The 20,626-nt window shown below is 41.2% G+C and overlaps 1 protein-coding gene across 3 annotated transcripts; it reads right to left on the bottom strand.

The window, feature by feature from the left end:
• Positions 1-3,515: 3,515 nt before the first annotated feature.
• Positions 3,516-19,050, bottom strand: LOC308570480 (butyrophilin-like protein 9). 3 transcript variants are annotated; one of them, XM_081165353.1, is made up of 11 exons: positions 18,912-19,027; positions 16,902-16,998; positions 15,563-15,919; positions 14,465-14,749; positions 12,036-12,134; positions 11,266-11,292; positions 9,657-9,683; positions 8,772-8,798; positions 7,057-7,083; positions 4,993-5,019; positions 3,516-4,328 (listed from the first exon to the last, which is right to left on the bottom strand). In XM_081165353.1, the coding sequence occupies exons 2-11, from the start codon at positions 16,966-16,968 to the stop codon at positions 3,778-3,780; spliced, it is 1,494 nt and encodes a 497-aa protein (XP_081021479.1). In that variant the 5' UTR covers positions 16,969-16,998; positions 18,912-19,027; the 3' UTR covers positions 3,516-3,777. The 3 variants fall into 3 exon arrangements, with proteins under 3 accessions (XP_081021479.1, XP_081021480.1, XP_081021481.1); XM_081165354.1 differs by lacking the exon at positions 9,657-9,683; XM_081165355.1 differs by lacking the exons at positions 3,516-4,328; positions 4,993-5,019 and adding an exon at positions 5,620-6,220 and having other exon boundaries at positions 18,912-19,050.
• Positions 19,051-20,626: the final 1,576 nt, after the last annotated feature.

Consider the following 20,626-nt stretch of genomic DNA (forward strand, 5'->3'; position numbering starts at 1 on the left):
TCCACACAGTTTATATTTTCCTATCTCACTTGCTATAGATAATGTAGACGGTTCTTCTGGGGGGGGAGGGTTGTTAGGTAGTATCGTAGTAGGAAAAGATAAAGTTTTATCCCCCCTCCTTTCCCTTCCGTTTCAACATACGAGCTTAGATGTTATTCTTTGATGTTATCTTTCTTCCAGTCCGTCACTCTTGGCATCTCAGTGGCTGGCTTAATTAGCAGATTAAATACCCTTTCTTCGCTTGAAGCATGTCCATAATTCTTAAATCCAATCTCTTATCTAAACAAATGGAACTTGGAGCGCTCACAGAGACAGTGTCCAGGAGATCCGAGCTCCCTCGAGGGCTTTCCATCCAGTGTCCCCACCCCCTCCTTCTTTACGAACTCAGGGGTGGTTTGTAGACAGCATGAGACTGCATCTTCCCTTCCACCAGGAAGAATTTGGGAGGCTGATTACTCCCATCTCAGCCTCTAAATTACCTCGTGTGAGTTGGAGAGATGGTATTGTCGGCCATCTTCTGTGGCGCCCCTAGCGGAGCCCCCTCCTTATTCTCTTCCTGTTGGCCCAGTTAAGTGTGAGTGGCAGTGGAATGACAAATGCAAGAGAGGACCACTGGAAATTTGATAGTTTGGTCGGGAGTCAGATCAACAATTATTACAGGGTTAGCCTTACAGACACCAAGGAACTCTGCACCAGCCATCTCCAATAACTCTATCTCACCCAAATCTTGGTAAAGGGAAACACTGTTGATTTGCAGATCCTACAGTGGTTGTTGGAGAACCTAAGACACAGTAGCATCTGCAAATCCCAGCTTAAAAGCATTGGTCTGAACTGTCACTATCCCTAACTCTGGTGCAAACCATATATTGTATTTCCTCTCCTCTGTATTGCTGCTGACATCTATTAAATTATGATCAGATATCTAGAATTAGAATTAAATACAAAAATTGATAACATTTTGAGTTGTCAGGCCTGCAATTTTTAACCTTCTTGTTTTCACCACAGTAGAGCTTCTACAGTGCTTATTTAGTGTGCATATTTCCATTGAAATAAATAAATAAATAATTGTGTGCACATATTTGGACAAGGGAAGACCGTCCATGTAAGCAGGCCCAAGTATGATTTTCAGACAAGAGTGATTCCATATATAAAGCTTATCACAAGACTTTTTTAAAAAAACTGTGTATCCCTTGTCAACAAGCTAAGCACACCAATGTTTTAAAATGTGTGTGGAACACTTGCTTCCAGTTGCATGCAGTTCTCCTCTTTACCAAAATCAATTTAACTTTTCAATATCCAAAACACTTTCTCCCTTCTAGATTAAAAGAACAAAAGTATTTCAACCAATTAATGAAAAGCAATGGATTGTGGCATTAGTGCAGCTAGCATTGGTTTAATATAAAATATACCTCTCATGAAGTATGTGTGACCCTGGTACAAGCTCCTATCTAAGACATGACCTGGAAGGTGTAGCAAATATCCTGACCCCTAACAGTTGCAGTAAAGATCAGCATACAAATCCTTGTAGTTATCAGAAAGTTTAATTGTCACTTTCCTATATGCAGGAGCCAGACTTCAGACAGACATTGAAATTCTGTTTCAAAAGTGAATTTATGAATCACACGCTTTGCTTGACCACAAACCAAGCAATGGGTGAGAGACACTGTTGCCTTGAAGGGGAGAACTTTACTTTTTCAAAAGGCACAGATCTCAAATCCCTCACATTGTGTTCTGCTTGCTTCTGGATCAGGAATACCCCTCCCTTTTCATTTAGTGGGAGTCTGCAGCACACAACTACACCCAGTGTCTAGTTAGGGACTCTCTTTGCTCTTTAGGATTAAGGTGTCTGTACTTGCTGTACGATGGGACGCGGGTGGCGCTGTGGGTAAAAGCCTCAGCGCCTAGGGCTTGCCGATCGAAAGGTCGGCGGTTCGAATCCCCGCGGCGGGGTGCGCTCCCGCTGCTCGGTCCCAGTGCCTGCCAACCTAGCAGTTCGAAAGCACCCCTGGGTGCAAGTAGATAAATAGGTACCGCTTACCAGCGGGAAGGTAAACGGCGTTCCGTGTGCTGTGCTGGCTCGCCAGATGCAGCTTTGAAACGCTGGCCACGTGACCCAGAAGTGTCTCCGGACAGCGCTGGCCCACGGCCTATAGAGTGAGATGGGCGCACAAACCCCAGAGTCTGTCAAGACTGGCCCGTTCGGGCAGGGGTACCTTTACCTTTACCTTACTTGCTGTACGAAGCAGCATCAATCTGCATTGCCTCTTTTCATTTCCATGTAATAACCAATATTTCCCTATGCAGCGATCACACAGGGCCCCCGGATGTTTGACAGTCTATTGACCCTGTGCCACCACTGTGATTGCTTTCTTTGCTGCTACCACCCCATTTCTCTCGGGGACACATGGAGACCAGACAGTTGTTAACATTAACAAATGATCAAGTTTATTTTTAAATGCAGAACAAGCTTATGGTTTTAGTTAATTTTTCTTGTCAGTTTCTTAAACTTAGTTCCTTTGCTGTCCTATACGTGTCTAACAACTTCTAACTGATTATTCCAACTATCTATCTGACTCCACCTAACAATTCCTCTCACTCCCTCACAATACAACTCTACCAACCCACAGACCTATCCTCTCTCTTCCCTCTTCAACTCCCAAACCTCAACTGACTTTCAAAAACTCCCACTCTAACTTTTACTCCTCCCCTTGCATTCTCACTGGCCAATCACATCACAGTCATTTAACCCTTTCCTTATGACCCATTCTAGGAGGCAAACGCCACACCCTACTTCCTACTGTAACAAGTTCTTTTTGTTTTTGTTAAAATGAAAATGCTACTCACATATTGACTCCATACAAAAGGTACTACAGTGGTACCTCAAGTTGCGGCCGTAATCCGTTTCGGGGTATCATTCACACCCTGAAAAGTCAGCAACTAGAGTGCCTCTTCTGTGCATGTGTGCGGTGTGATCAAGCTCTTCCGCGCATGCATGAAGTGCGCAAATCGCTTCTGTGCATGCGACGAACCTGGAAGTAAACACTTCCGTGGGGGCAGCGTTCATAAGCTGAAAGTCCGTAACAAGAGCAGAATGCAACACGAGGTATGACTGTAATCCTCATGGACCTGTGCATTGAGTTGCTGTGTGTGGTGTACAAGCATGTTTGTTCAGTCATATACCTCATAACACTCTTTTTACCTTCTGCTCAGTTATGAAGACATCATCCCCTTCTTTTCTTCAGACAGTTGCATGCCCCTGCTTTAACCTTTAACCCAATTTCCATGTCTCCCATTCCCTCCTTTTTGCAACCCCTTCTGTTTCCCCATTTTCACATTCGCTCACTTTTCTGTTTCACCTTCTTTCTTACTTATCTCAACTGTTTCTTAAACACAGTTTGCCCCATTTTAATCTAGACTCTGCTGCCTGATTTGCACATGAACTCTACTATGTAAAGGCTTTCACTTGGGGGGGGGTGAGGACACCACTACTAGCATTCAACTCCCAACAAACACTGTTTTTAGTATTTTTTATTTACAAATATGACAAAGGCTCATACACAAAAATGAAGGAAAATGTACAGTATGGTGGTTGCGTTGGTGCAGTAAATGTATATCCATAGCAGTGGTTTTTAAAAACAAATAAAAGGAAAGGAAATGGCAAAAGCAAAGCAAAATATCCATCAGTTCAATTGTGCTAGTACTGTTTCCATTATTCTACCCTCCTTGTGAAGCCTGGGCATTTCATGCCAACAGTTCTTCCCTGAGAACTCTTCTTTTCTATAAGTGTTTCTTTACAAAGATTGAAACGCTTTTCTTTAACAACTTTGGACCACTGTTTTCTGAAGCACTGCCATAAGCTAAAAATGGGTACAATTTGTCAGTGGATTTAATGGGGATAGAATCTATAATGCCTATATAGATGTTATAAAATGAGATTTCCCATTTTTCTTGATCCAGTAACAAACCAATCACTGAATAAGACACATTTTGCTTCTTTTCAATCTCTTTCTCACATGGACTGGAAAAGAATTTTCCTTGGCTGCTTTTGAGAGCCCAGCAGCCTTCCTCAAAGGACTTAGCAACCTTTTTCTTTCGGAATTTGTCCCTTTCAGCCTGAGTCAGCACCCCCAGCTCCCAGTCCAAGCTCTCGCCTACCTCCACCTCCCAGTAGTGTTTCCCAGCAGCATAACCTTCTTTCCCCACAAAAATCCAAGTTCCCAGAGCAGTTTCTTCTTTCCCTGGGGTGAGAGGTTGAAGGCTGGCTTTTTCTTTATCCCATCTGATGCTGATTTCTGGATGTTTATAATATGAATCCAAAGTGACAGCAACTATAAGGGAAGCAATCACAGGGAGAAAGGAAACAATTTTTAGTTCCAGAGCAGTAGATTCCTCAATCTGCTTTAGCAAACACATTTTATCTCATAGTTGACCAATTATAGTTATTTCACAATTTGGATATAGAAACTTAACTGGTTTGTCTATATAGAAATGCCAACACATTTGTGTAGGAACTCAGTACAATAAGAAGACATGGCTATATAGGTGTCTTGATCACCCTTCCCCTGGTTCAGAATGTTTTTGTTTTGTTTCTAATTTTACATTGTGCATCTGTTTTCTGCCCTGGGCTCTTTTGAGATAAATAAATGATACACCTGAGAAAGAGCTCCAGTGCTGACTTCTTTATATAGACAGCCACATGCAAAGTACAGTCCTAAAGAAATCTGTTAGCTCAGTTCCTCTCTGGTCTGTGTGCATGTCAGCTCTGCACTTTCATACAACTAGAGCAAGGATAGGACAGGTTTAGCCACCCGGATGTTGAATTCTGATTGCCTCAGACTTAATTAAAACTATGAAAGCACAATTTGAATTAATCCATTGCTACTGTGATGTTTTCATATGCAAAAGGACCACAAGTGAAAAGTCACTGAGTGATGACATTTGAGTCATGTATGCACATCCATGCATTAAGCCTAATCATGACAGTTTCCTTACCTGCGTATTGCTGAGCTCTTCTAACCTCTACAAACAGAAGAGAAAATTGATCAGTCATAGAGAACAGGGAAACATCTATGAAACAAGTGAACAACCCAGAATTTTTCAGAATTGAATAAAATGATTTAGACCCAATTAACATACTAGAAAACAATACTTCAGTACAGAACAATCATTGCCTCTTCAAAAGCCATCTGCCTTACCCAGCTCATTGCAGAGTTGACCTGAAGTGAAAGAATATTCCAATTAGTGATATCATTGTCAAAATATATGGGGTTGTGCATCATGACAAACTTAGTCCACATCCTCAACTTATATTTATAGCATTATTATTCCATGACTACCCCTAAAGCATCCTAGGAACCACAGTTTGTTAAGGATGCTGAAAGCTGTTAAGAGACGCCTTATAGAGCTACAGTTCCCATCTGGCTGAATTTCCCCAGCCACTCTGGGCATCTCCCAATCAAGTGTTAAAAACAATAAAGCATTAAACATCTAAAACTTTCCTAAACAGGGCTGCCTTCTGATGTCTTTTAAAAATAGGATAGCTGCTTATTTCTTTGACATATGATGGGAGGGCATCCCACTACTGAGAAGGCCCTCTGTCTGGTTCCCTGTAACCTCACTTCTCGCAATGAGGGAACCGCCAGAAGACCCTTGGCGCTGGACCTCAGTGTCTGGGCTGAACAATGGGGGTGGAGACACTCCTTCAGGTATACAGGACCGAGACCGTTTAGGGCTTTAAAGGAATAGTGGTTGTGTGTGTTTCCTCACAACTCCCAGCACCCTTAACAAATAACAGTTCCAAGAAGCTTCGGGGAAAGCTACTACTGATAAAGTGGTATAATATTTTTTTAAAATTTATGGTGCAGATGTGACCTTGGTCACACTTAGGTCCTATTGAAATTAAAGTAAGAAATTAGTCGTGGTGACCTATTTGTCCCATTGATTTAAAGGTGGACTAAGTGCAAGTAACTTAATCTGGATCCAACCTAAGAAAAATATATTGCAGGGTAAACTCATAATACTATTATATATTTGGAATTCTATATAATACTAACTATACATGAAATAAATTCTGATCCAAATTGCAAAATACAGTATTTCCTCCTACCAAAATGCATGTCACTGTCCTACTCCTTCCTTATTAATTCAATCCCTAATCCCTGCCTCCAAATCCATACATCACATTTTGTCTCACCAAAATGGTGTTCCAATTCACGAACACCTATAAAAGAATGACTTGAATTAGAACAATGAAGAGTTAAGAAAATAAACGAGAAGAAGTGAATGACTAAGATGTGAACTGAAAATCCATATAGGTCCTATGTTACTTTCAGTGCATGCTAGATGCAAAGCCCACAGTGCTGCTCCCCGTGACCCCCCCATGACCCCTTGTTCCTTGCCACTGCCAGGCATCCAACCCTGGTGCTCACCACTGCTAACTGATTATCTCCTCCTTCCCCACTGCAGCCATGTTCCTCCTATGTATATCATGTAAACTTTTATTATTACATATAAACTTTTATGATAATGAGTTATTTCACTACCCCAAGAACAATGAATGATTCATCAGCACAACATCCAGTAAAGTTATTTATTTAGCAGTCAATAAGTGAGCCTGTTCCCCATGCTCTTTATTCTACTAGGAACATGGATTTGTTTATTTCATTTTCTATTTTTAAAATAATATTTATTATTTATTATTATTTATTTATAAATGTATTATTTTTATTTTCTATTTTGAAAATAATTTTTATTAATTTTAAATTTTTATTAAAGATTTTCTTGGATTATAAAAGTAGGTACATTGTCTCTATTTTCAGCTCGTAGATTCATTTTGAAATGTATATCCAACTCTTCCTCCCAAATGCCTATCTGGAGATCTGGAAGAGAGAGGAAACCCCAAGGACTCTCTCAGCGCCAACCCAAGTCTGCTGCTGGCCTTTGGTTGTGTATCAAGGAGCTGGTAAGAATGGCTCACATAAGTGCAGGAAAGAAGCTTGCAGTTTATCAAAGACTACAGGCACTTTGTGGCTACTTATTCGTTAAAAGGATACTCACTTGCTTGTCCTGTGCGTTTCTCAGTTTCTACAACAATAAATGAAAAAGAGTAAATCTTAGCACACATGTACCCAGCTTTTCATTCAGTTCCTGGGATACTTGGTTTAATTTGAGCAGAACACTAGCCTGAAGTAGCCCATCCTCCATTCATTGTAATTTTATAGCCTCTGTCCTCCTTTTACAATTGTGCAGATTACCTTCCTATGGATACCTGTATGATGTGTTCTATTTTTATAATAAAGTCTGCTCTCAAAACCACACAGGGAAGCAAATTCCTTTTAATTTAGCTTGTGCCCAGCACAAAAAGAACCCTATACAGTGGTACCTTGGGTTACATACGCTTCAGGTTACAGACTCCGCTAACCCAGAAGTATTACCTCGGGTTAAGAACTTTGCTTCAGGATGAGAACAGAAATTGTGCAGCGGCAGCAGGAGGCCCCATTAGCTAAGGTGGTGCTTCTGGTTAAGAACAGTTTCAGGTTAAGAACAGACCTCCAGAATGAATTAAGTTCTTAACCTGAGGTACCACTGTACTTATTTGTCCATAATTTCTTTCCCAGAAGTACTTCTCTCATATACACTGTTTTCATATATGACTGTAAAACAACAAGGCAATTTATGTGGCTTCTTGTTAGCTACCTCAAACAGAAAGCCAACCATGCCTGACAATTTCATCCAATTCTGCTGAAAACAAAGGTTAAAGACCAAAAGGGAAAATAAGTAAAGTAAAAGCTTTATACTGAGCACAGAGGACAAAAATCAAAATCAAAATCAAAACAAAATCTTGGGCCTCTTTGCTTGTCATTTGGCAGATGTTCTTCACTCTGGAAGCTCTAGCTGTGCTCCATTGGCTGTGCTCCAAAAGTCATGTTGTGGATCTGCCCAGAGACTCACATGGGAGAGAGAGAAAAGTGATGACCAGCTTATCAGCCAAGCTCAGGACAGCTGTAGCCATTGGCAGAGGAGAGAGGCAGTGTGGGAGGGGGGCGGGGATTGCGCTGCAATCCTTCTGGGGTGGAAACAGCTCTTCCTGACTTAGCTTCTGCATGAGAGACTTCTCCCTAACAGTGGATCTGAAAAAAGCAGGAGGCAGAAGATGGCTTTTGGCAGATCTGCCATGAAAATTACTGGAGCAAGTCAATGCTTCAGTTGTGACCATACATAGGCAGTGGCAGGGCTTGCCCACAATGTTTTACCGCTTGAATTCCTGGTACATTATAAGGCACACGTTAAAACCAGAACAATACATATATTATTCTCCCTCTTTTTATGCCCCCAACATATAAACATGATCACATATCTCCTTCTCCTTGGCTTTCTCTTCTCTAGCTAATAGACTAGTTTATCTTTTACTCTTTTTTTGATATATCTGGAAGGCCCTTAACAGGCCCTCCAAGTTGTCAGCATTATGGAATTTGAAATGCCTCTTGCAGTTGTCAGTTTGAACATGGTTCCAGGAGTAAAACTTCCAAGCAGTACGAAATGCCTAGACAGGAGATGAATCAATGAACCTATACTGCAGAAATATGATATGATACAATAATCTTTATTGTCATTGTCCCATACAGAACAACGAAATTGAAAAAATCAGCATCAGACATTCAAAAACCAACAAGCTTTCTATCCCAGTTGGGCTTTTGAAATCTTGGAAGGATAGAAGAAATCCTGCCAATATAAAAAAGGGAGCTTGAAAAAGGAAAACAATTTCATCTTACCTATTGCTTCAATTACATGATTTTGGTCTGAAAAGAGTGATAACAAAATGTTAGTCATACACACTCTATACATACATGTAAGTATGATTAATCAAGGATTTACTTATAGCTAAAGGGGTATCTTTGGTGGGGAGAGTCCCTACTCTGCCTGTTAGCTACTACTGCTAACACAACTACTATTAATAATACAAGTTATGGTATATAAAACATTAGCTCAGGGGCATAGGAAGGGGGGCGGAGGGGGCGGACCGCCCCGGATGCCACTCTGGGAGGGGTGACAAGATGGCCCCTGCCTCCCCCCAGCTGTAGAGCAGTCGAGGGTGTGTGCAGTCCATATGGGCGCCACTCGCGCGGCATCCATACAGGCTGCCACTCTTGCGTGCCGTCCATAAGGGATGCTGCTCACGTGGCAGCCTGTACAGACTGCGCATGTGCGGCATCCCGTACAGTCAGGGCACATACACAGTCCATACGGGCTGCGCTGCCCTGGGTGCTGGAGAGGGTTCCTCCGTCCCTGCATTAGCTTGGCAAGGTATCTTGAGGATGTGACACGATTATTCCTTCCTTGCTCAACACAACCTCTGCTTTGAATAGTTTTAGTCACCAGGGCTACTGTATGACCATCCAGTCATATAGCTATTCCAGCACATTAAGCTTTCCCAGGTAATAAGAGCATTTATTTAATAAAAAAAATTCTGGAGCTCACTCATTTATTGTGGTTAAAATTTTACTATTTTTCTCCTGCTCCTCTTTACTAGGCTTTTTAAAAAGTGTTACTGTTAATCAGCCTGAAAACAATACTGATAGGGGGAGGCATATGCTAAAAATATGAACAATTATGGAACAGTACTATAGAAGAGGTGAATCTCTCTTAGAGGCATTTACCTGCTTGTGCTTCATTCATCTGTTTTTCTGCAGAAAACAACATTGCATTGCAACATTATTCATTTATTTACTTAACATTATATGCCGCTCTGTATCTGTTTAGAAAGATTCGTAGACCATAATCATAAAGCTTTTAAAGTGATGCACACACTGAAACTATTGGTAAATAATAATAATAATAGTAAAACTCAGCTAAACTGAGTTAAAACCCACAAGACTGATTAAAAAGTATACAAACGATAAATATCACTGAAACAGAGCATAGATAACTATATATATATATATATATATATATATATATATATATCCGGGGAGACTTGCTGAAATAAAGAAGTTTGTAGCATCTGTAAAAGTGCAAGTTGTGCAGACTGAAACATTCAACTTGGCATGTAAAGTGATTCCAGATCGTTAATGGCTTTACATACTAATAGTAATACCTTCAACTTAGCTTAGTAACAAAGTTGCAGCCAGTGCAGCCAGTATTGCAGCATTCTGCACTGACTGCAGTTTCCAGATCAACCACAAGAGATGTCTTGTATAGAATTGGCATTTCCAATGACTGAACTCTTGTGGTCAAGCTATCACAGTTCAGGAATGATTCTAGCTGTGGCACCTGCCCAAGGTGACAAAAGGCACTCCTAGCCACCAAGGTGACCAGGGATTCCAGTGGAAATATTTAAGGTAGGTGTCATCTCCAGAAACAGAAAGTATGCATTTAATGCTCTCCAAAACAACCAGAAATTAATTGTAGCCATTGTGGATTCCCCCACTTCTTGGTTACATGTAACAAATCATAATCAAGTAGACTCACTATAATCAGTGATCTTATTTCAATTGATCCTACAGCTCTCAGCAGGAAGATGATGTCTGAGCATGGCTTCATCTACCAGACCCTCCAAGTGTCCCTGTTTTCCAGGGATGTCTCTGATTTAAAGGAGCCGTCCCAGTTTCTGATTTGATCTCAGAGTGTCCCACTTTTCCTTAGGTTGTCAATATTTTCATTGGAGAAATGTTAGAGGGTTCGGAGTTATTTGACTCCCAAGCTGTCTGAAGGCAATCATGTATAGTTGTTGTTTTTTAAATAGTTTAATTTTTTATTGTGTTTTTATATATGTTGGAAGCTGCCCAGAGTGGCTGGGGTAACCCAGTCAAATGTCTGGGGTATAAATAGTAAAATTATCATTATGGAATGGGACATCCCTATTTTCATCAAAGAAATGTTGGAGGGTATGATTTTAATTGTCCATCACTTAGAGACATCTTCGATACTCAAAATGTATCTTGACTGCCCGTCATCAGAAGATCAGATAGCAAAAGTGTGAATATAACTAATTTACAGAAAATATGACTATAATTTTAAATCAACAAATAATCATTTTAAAAGGCAAATGAAACCCTAGAAAAGCTAAATAACAGAATATTCCATGGTTAGCCATAGCTGAATAATAGGGCTTGATCCTCTGTAGAGGTGGAATTTGTTTTCATCCAAGGAAAGGAAAAAAGAAAAGAAAATAGTGCCAGGAAATTTGATTTTGATCCTTTATACCTCAGTAGTAAACTCCCTGTCCCTTACATAAATGATATGTATAAAATATGTCACTGTACTCACCATACTGAGATAACTTCTGATACTTCTCTGAAATAAATATAGCAAATGATAGAAATCAGACAATTTATTTATCTGACAGCCCTTATTTCTCCTAATACACATATTTTTGAAGGCTATTTTCACTAATACAGAGGTACCTCGGGTTACAAACGCTTCAGGTTACAAACACTTCAGGTTACAAGCTCCGTTAACCTGGAAGTAGTACCTCTGGTTGAGAACTTTGCCCCAGGATGAGAACGGAAATCGCACGGCAGCAGTGGGAGGCCCCATTAGCGAAAGTGCGTCTCAGGTTAAGAACGGTTTAGGGTTAAGAATGGACCTCTGGAACGAATTAAGTTCGTAACCCAAGGTACCACTGTATATGCATTTTTGTGTACACTTTCTCCTAATATATTTCAGGTTGGAAAAATGAATCACAAAATTCAATAAATTTGCATTTTGGTTCGCGTCCTGGTTTGCTGAGTCCAACATAAGTAGAACCACATTAAAATGTAAACTGCACTAAATTTGCCAACTACGGTATCTGTTGGGGAAGTGACTCATTGCCTGAAGCAGCTTTTAAACTATGCTCATTTTAAGGCAGTTTAAGGAGCAATTACTGGCTGTAGTAAATACGGATTGATTTAACTGGTATGTACCCTAATTATTCTCTTTATCTAAGAACACATCACTCATTTTAATAAACATGGGTACAAAAAACCAGAAAGTTTCTGTAACAGTTCATATCTACAGTTTAATGAGATTATGAAAATGACAGATTAAATACTTACGTCTGACTTTGTACCCAGCACCAACAAGAATGCAGATATACATCAATAGAATGATTAGGAAGGGTGCTAGCCAAGGGGAAGTGGCAGGATAAAGGGCATCTGAAACACACATTAAAATCTCAGTTACAGCAAAACTAACCCAACTGGTTTCAAGTTGCAAAACTAATTAACCAGTCTGACTTTGGCACTCACCTTCTTTTTCCCAAATTCTCCTGAACTTCCCATTTTGGGAGGGATTGAGCTGAAGTTGTGACAATAGGGGTGCTTCAGCTGTGACCTGCCTGCCTCTCTGGTGAACAGTGGATATGGGAACCGGAAGACACTTTAGCCATTACCCTAGATGATAACTGATGAAATGTTGCTGAGCAGAACTACAGTTGTAGATAATCTGGATCACTGGGCAACAATTTTTTACTTTTTGAATATTGTTAAGATTTCGACAACTGATTTAGGGTATTTTTGCACTGCTGAATCAGGAAATGGCATCTGTTTCTCTCCATCAGGTCAGGTTTACTGTAAACTGAATGGTGGGCATTGTTAAAGGTAAGTACACGTAAATTGCATGTTGCTTCACCATTTTTCAAACTTCAGGGCTTGAGCTTCCATTTCTTGGAACTCCTGGAATGCTCAGCGGCAGAGAGGTCTCTCTTCAGAGTCCAAAAGTAGTCAGCCATCATGACTGCGTCCCAGCGACCCTGATACCTGGTCTCCATCTCTTTCATGTCCTGATGGAATCTCTCCCCCTGCTCATCACTCATTGAACCCAGGTTCTCAGGAAACCGGTCCATATGTGAAAATAGGTAGTGCATCTTGACGCTCATGTTGCAGCCCAGGTTTCTGAAAGCAGTCAGCATGTTGTTGACAAGTTCTGCGTAGTTTCTGGCCTTATTGTTGCCAAGAAAGTTCTTCACTATCAGAACAAATGCCTTCCACACTTCCAGTTCCACTTCGTTCATTGAGTTTCCGAACTCTGGATCTCTGATGAGCTGACGGATCTGAGGACCGTCAAAGATGCCAACTTTCAACTTCTCCATGGTCAATCCTGGAAAAGCCTGGCACAAGTAAGTGAAGCAGTCACCATCCTTGTCCAGAGCCTTGGTGAACTGCTCGATTAAGCCAAGCTTGATGTGCAGCGGTGGGAAGAGTATTCTGTCTCTGTCCACCAGAGGGTTGTTGCTGACGTTCCTTTTTTTGCAAGGCACCAATTCCTCCCGCACAGGCCAGTCCTTCTTCGTGTAATGCTGAGCACAGTCCCTACTATCCCACATGCACAGAAAACATGGGTATTTGGTGAAGCCAGACGGTTGTCCCAACAAAAAGTTCACCATCTTCAGGTCAACACAAATAAACCACTTATGCTGATCATAACCAATTTTCTCCAGCACATACTTCACCGCTTCATAGTTCTCCTTCAGTGTAGTTGAGTGAGCCAGGGGTATAGAGGCAAACTGGTTGCCGTTATGTAGCAGAACACATTTCAGTGATCACTTGCTGCTGTCAATGAACAGTCTCCAATCTTTGGGTTCGTACTGTGGCACTCCAAGCTTGAGCAGAAGCTGCGCAATATCTGCACAATACACCAAGTCCTTCTCTTCTGAGAAAAAATGGAGGTACTCTTGATGCCTGTTGCGGAAGAAGCTGATGCGAGCACTGTCAGAGAGGAGGCTTTTCCCCTTCAATCTGGAAGCCAACAGTTTGGCAGAGTCCTTTGACAAGCTGAGGTCGCGAACTAGATCATTCAACTCCTTTTGGGAAAATGGATGTGGAGCATCATCTTCAAGAACCACTTCTTCTTCTTCATGTCCTTCAACACTGGAGGCATCTTCATCACTAATGTCAGGAAGTTCTCCAAAGATAGGCACTGGAATTTCATCACAATGAGCTACAGGACAATGTGCTGATTGAAGATCAGGATTAACTTAGTTTTGATCCCCCAACTTTATGCTTTGCCGCACCAATTTATGGAAGATTTCGAGGTTTTATGACTTCAAACTGATCCCTTTTCGACATAATCACCCAGAACTATCGGACCTGAATACTTCTTGTCAATAAAATAATAATTTCCAATCAAAACAATTATTCGACATGGCATTTTACCCCCACCAACTTCTTCTAAAATGCTCCACACAAGTGTACATGTGAACAAAAAAGTAAAAAAAGACGTGTGGCCGTAGCTCAAAAACTTGACCTGATTGAGCAAAACCAATGTGATTTTTGGATTCAGCGCATCAGATTCGTGCTAGATCAACTGAAAATATACAGACAACAAATTTGTTGTTAACCAGTGTAATCCATTCAAAGAGCCTGATGTACTTCAGAGGCATCAAAATGGAATAAATTTCCCAAACCTCTCTCTTCTTATAGTACTTGTACTGAAAACACAGTGAAAGCATTGAACCTCTTGGCACTTTTGTTTCACCCCTACTCACCAGAGATCAGAATTCTCGATTCACTCTCCATCTCTAGCAGTTCGTTGATGATTTTGCAAGAGACTTCATGGTCAACTCCTGATTCTGTTATAATGGAACTGGAAACACTGAAGTTCCCTGCCTTGGTCTCTGAGATTGTAGTGTCTGACTGTTTACTTCGGACTTTCCCTTCACTGTCCAGCCAGAAAGCCTTGGGCTTTGGGTACCAACCATTGGAGCTGCAGGCGAGGCCAATCCCCCAGCCTTTATAATCCACCAAGGCAATGGTGGGCTCTGTTCCTTTTGCTGCACAAGAAGAACACCACATATTAATTTTCCATTGCTCCAAGTATCATAGAACCTTTCTAGAGTTTCTGCACTCTGACCAAACACCAGGAATCATACTTTATTACAGTCAGTTCTTAAAGTACACATTTTGTGCCAAGCTTCCATTCAAAATTCCTTTTTTTGTATTGTATTGTATTGCTGAGCTACAGGACGATTGGTGCTGTCAGTAGTGCACATGGCTGCGAAGAGATGGAGAAGTCTGAATGAGTGAGTCACTGACCTACAGTTTTAGGTCTGACAACTTGTATTTCTGAAAATGTATGCTTAATATGGCTCACAGCACCTGGCGATGTCCCTGCCTCCTCAGACATGCTCAAGAAGAACATCCAGGAGTTAGGTGTAGGTGGTGGAGGCAGCAAGGCTTGGCTCCTGCTGCTATTCTTCATGTGCTCCTCTCTCTTCTGCAGCCATGCATCTTGTGCCAAGTGTCCATGCATACTCTTAACCCCATCCTCCTCTAGAACCCAGCCCACTTCCTTTTATTCCTCTGCTCTCCCTCCCACCACAGAGCCCTAGAGAAGGAGGTTAAGTGGCACATACACCCCACATATGCCCCCCCCAAAAAAAGGAATTGGCTTCTGCGGGCTTGAAGCCTGTAAGCTTGATGCAGAGTCTTCCAAAAACATGGTATTCCCCCATAGGTGCTCTTGCCTACCTGGAGATTCAAGTCCTCTTTCTGCACCCTGGAGTGGGGCAGGCAAACCTAGAGACTCCAGGTCAGCCCCAGAAGTTTGGCAACCCTAATAATAAGAATAATAAGAATAAACTCACCTGCCAAAACCAACTCAACCACCACCTCCTCATACCAGTCTCCAAGGAAGACTATACAGGTGTAGTTTCCTTGGTCAGACAGATGGGTTTTCTTCAGAATCAGAGACATGTTTCCTTTACTAAGATCAGTACGGGAAAGCTCAGCTCGACCTCGATATCTGTTATCCTGTGTTTCTGGCCTGTTTCGACCATAATAGGATTTCACGTCAATTTTTTCTGAGGATTTCTCCAAGATCCACTGGACCTGCATGCTGGTGCTTTCTGGTATGCTTGAAGTTGTTAATTGACATGGCAGGGTAACTTCTTTTCCAAGGAAACCAATTATAGGGTTTTCAGGTGGAATGATCACAAATCGACCTTTGGGGAATAAAAATAATAATCAAAAGTTCACCTTAAACTAACCACTACTGGCAGTGATTCCTCCATGGAATTCTTTTTTGGGGGTGGGAAGATATGGCACCCATGTAAGAAGTGTAAGACTCTGCACTCAGGCAGGAAAAACCAGCTTGCCAATAGTACATTTGAAAAGGATCTAGAGGTTTTAGTGGACCACAACCTGAACATGAGTCAACATTGTCATGCAGTAGCAAAAAAAGCTATTGCTATTCTAGGTTGCATCAACTGAAATATAGTCATATCTCAGGTTACAGACGCTTCAGGTTGCGTCTTTTCGGGTTGCACATTGCAACCCAGAAATACCGGAAAGGGTTACTTCCGGGTTTCGGCACTAGTGCATACGTAGAAGCGCCAAATCGCGACCCGTGCGTGCACAAACGCAGCGTTGCGGGTTGCGAACGCTGCAGGTTGCAAACTTGCCTCCCACACGGATTATGTTCGCAACCCAAGCTTCCACTGTATAATGTTCTGAGGAAGAGAAGCAATAGCCCCACTCTATTCTGCAGAATACTGATGAACTTCAGGATGGTAAGAGTTGTTCAACAGTGGAACAGATTCCCTTGGAAAGTGGTGAACTCTCCTTTATTGGAGGTTTCTAAGCAGAGGTTGGATGTCCATGTGTCACTGATGTTTTAGGAGAGGTTCCTACATTGCAAGAGGTTGTACTGGATGACCTTTGGAGTCCCTTCCAACTCTTGGATTCTATGAGTCTAAGAAGTTATGAGTCACCAGTTATCTTCAACATTTTTCAACCCAGAACCTACTTTTAACCCAAACATGCATTTGGAGATTCATTTCTTAGTCTTTTATCACAGATTTGCATGGTGGGAGTACCTATTAGTGGGTTCTGAGCCACTAGTTGAAGACCAATGCTTTACACACAAGCATTACCTCAGAGCTGAACTTATCACTGCAGTAAACCTTACAAAAGTAGCTTGCTTACCTGCAGTTAGCACATGGGAGATTTGCAGAAAGATCAAGATGCAAACAGTCATTGATGAGGAAGACATGGATCAAAGATCTGAAGAATAGGACTATACCTGTACAATTGTTGGAAGAAAGAAATAAAATACAAAATTGCAAGATCCACTGGCCACCATTTATTAATTACTGTCAACAGTTCTGTCTACTTTATTTAAATAAATATAGGCATATTTGTACATTAATTTTCATGTAATGTACTTTGGCTTTGTTAAAACTTTATTTATGCTATATATACCAAGAATGGTATATATTATGCAAATCTGTGTCTTCTTTTGCAAGTGGGTCACAGGGTCATATTCAAAACTGTTTTGTTTTGTTCTTCCTGGTAGCCAAGCTATTTTTGAAGTTTATTTTTCTATTATGCTTTTTTGTTATTCTAATTATCTTGTTTTGAACTTATTATATTTATATATTTATTGCATTTATTTCACACCACTTTTCAATCAATGCACTTGAGGTCGTTTACAATTTTAAAATAGTAGAACACAAATGTAGTGACAGAGACCTCTCAGGTTGACTGACAACTGATGGTATTTGCTCCTGGCCTCGGCTTCCTTGCCATCTCTCAGGGCAGATGAGACTTTAATAGCCCCAGAGAAGGTGAATGAGGGCTGTCCCAGTAGTTTTCTCAGTCCACCTATCAGGAGCTGATTTGCCATGCTTCCTAGCCTGGGCATCCCAGTTTCTGATTTTCCTCAAGGAAGACGGTAGCCCTAGGGACACTGGGGGAGGGGCTGCCTCAATGATTCTGTCAGGTCAATTGGATAGTTTTGTCAGAAATCAATGATATGGACTCTCTGGCCTGGGCTCACTTGCTTTTATGGGTTAATATGGATAGTGATTTTTTGGTCATGCATTTGATGTGTATTGCTTTGAGCACAAATAAAGTGACAATGGTACTGGTAAGTCCTTCTTCACTTTCCTCTAGAGTTGGAAGCAGCTTGAAAAGGAGATTGCTACTTAAATAGTACACATTCAATCCAGTGTCCCCTTTTGTCTTTTCTTCTACTCCTTCTCCACAAAAGAAATGTATTGCATATATACTGTAGTAAAAAAGATGAATTCAAAAGTCATCTACTCTGTCTCTATTGTAAGTGGATGATGTTTTTCCCCACATCTTGTCAGCATTTCAGGAAATCAGATGCCCTGCTCCAATATTGTTAAACCACAATACTAAATTTTAAAAGTCACAGGCAAATAGTGTTGTGCAGCACCATCTATGTATGTCACACAGTTACTACTCACTAATCCACTTTCCTCATGTAAATTTTGATACAGAGCTTTTCACAACACAACATATTGAGGTATAAGAAATATTCCCAAAATGGGAAACTGCATCCTCTGAAGTGAAAAACAGGTTTTGTAGAAAGGGTCTAGAATTGGCTGGTTATACATATGTACTAAAATGAATGACTATGTGGGAGATCCATATTTAACTAAAGAGTTTGAAAAGCAGGACAAACCCTTCAAGTTGAGAGATGGTCAATGACATCACAGACTCAGAAGACCAGGAACTTGGTGGGGAAAAGTCTGAGACGTCCCATGGCAGAGCTAACTCTGTGTGCCAAGGGATAAATATTACTAGCCAGTGTCAAATGGGAGTGGCAAAGAAGCAGCCATTTTATGTCCATTACAAATGAAAGAAGCAACCACCAGTATTCAGGCTTGTGTGGCTAGGAAGGATCTCTGCAGAAAGGAGAAAGTCACTTTCATTCTTCTTTCAAACACACATATTTATATTTGTAAACTTACATTTTGCAAAGAAGCCCCTGAAATTTACTATCACAAGTATATTTGCAAACGTGGCTTGAAAGTTTCTACACGAGGGCAAACTAATCCTATATATATATCCTGAATGGAAGCAAGGGGAAAGCCTCTCTCCTTTCACCTGACCACCAATTCATCATTAAACAAACACATTCCAATCACTAAAAGAATGAAATGTAATTCTGGAAATAATTTTTCTTACCTTCTTAGCAAACGGTGAGATTCGTTCATCAGTTCCTGTACCTTGCTCCCGCTTTTAGTGGACCTTTGTTAAGGTAATTATTTACTTTCATTTTCCTGCTCTGCATCGAGATAAGTAACTGCCAACAATCTGCTCTGCAGTTAATGGCCCTGTGACATTCAGCACCTGAATAGAGGAGTGTCCCATGCAAACACTAAGCTCCACTGATACTTGTAGAGTTAATGCAGTGATGACAGGGCTTCATTTGAAAGGACAGTCCTATATGAATGGCTCTCTGCCCCAAGTCTGGTTTAAAGATAACCTTAAGAAGGGAGAAAAGAGACCTTGAAGTACTGCAGCAACAATTAGCCTCAGGACAACAGCCCGAGCAGTCACACAAGTCTCCTGGTCACAGTCGTCCGTTCTATGATGAGCTGTGTTGAATTTCTATTTAAAATATAGCAATTATTTCTAAATTTGCATCCACATGTAATGTATAAATCAGAACATGCAAACTGATGCCGTCTTTTCCTGATTTGTTTATGCTACTAATGTTAAAGGAGGAGATTCAGCAGTGTATGCAGGCACACAGCTCATTCATTCTAAATCACGATAGACCAGGCAATCTGAATTAATGCAGTGAATGTGCAGCTTAGCCCTGTTTATTGCCTTGCTTGCTACAAATCTATTTCTACTCAGCTATAGTTTCTTTCTTCTCAATAATTTGATGTGATTAGCACCCACATGGAAGAGTGTGCTTTCAATAGTGAGGTCAACCTGTTGGAAAGTTACAGCGCCTGCTGTGGAAACTGATACCAGGGACACATGTTTTCCTACGGTTGTGCTGCTGTAGAGGCTCCATGGTGTTTATTCTCTCTGTGCTCCTCCTAGCAGTTATTCCTCCTCTGGTCACTGCTGTGGATGTACAACCTGACTGTCTGACTCTAGGCACTAAGGTCATCTGCAAGGGATTCTCATGTGACCAGGTTAATGTTGGCAGCCTTCATGTCACATCTACAGACATTTGATGTACACAACTCCATTTACTCTTAGATCCTGAGATTGAGAAATGGCATCTGTCAAGAGCACACAATGTCACATTCTCATGGGCTTTCTTCCTGGAGGTATGTCACATTGTGCCACCACCAAAGGGTTCTTTAGAGCAGGTACAATGGACATGTGGGCACAGCCCAAGGTGTACTAGCTGCTTACAAGGTAGAACAGCACCTGAGCCCTTGAAATGGTAAGTGGTGGCTCTGCAGGATGGCTCCACTTTCCCCAATGAGGTCCACTGATGGATACCTCTAACAGTAGTCTCCTGCTTGTGGATAAGCCTATTGGCTCTCTCCACTGGTTAGAATTCAGGGTCCAACATCTTCTGAAGGGTATCAGGTTTGAGAAGGTTGATTTAAATCCATGTGACGGATTTAACTGTGCCACTCTCTTATAGTTTACCAGTATATTTAAATCTCTGCTTCTAAACACACACTGTCTTTTGTTGTGGTGTAAGACTTTCTAGTAACTCCCCTTTCACTGTCCAGCTTTCGGATACATGGTTCTCAAAGTTTCCTTCAGAACTTTTATTTTCTTCACCTTTGCTCAATGGTAACATGACATGCAGTGCACCCAGTAACTAACAAGGCTTTCAGCTAAACAGCTGGTGAAATCCAGACATGTTATGTGCTAATGTAAGATTTACTATGGGCAGGTGTAATATATATGTGACCCGTGGACTT

Source organism: Podarcis bocagei, assembly GCF_964188305.1.
Source record: "Podarcis bocagei genome assembly, chromosome: 13".
Lineage (NCBI taxonomy): Eukaryota > Metazoa > Chordata > Lepidosauria > Squamata > Lacertidae > Podarcis > Podarcis bocagei.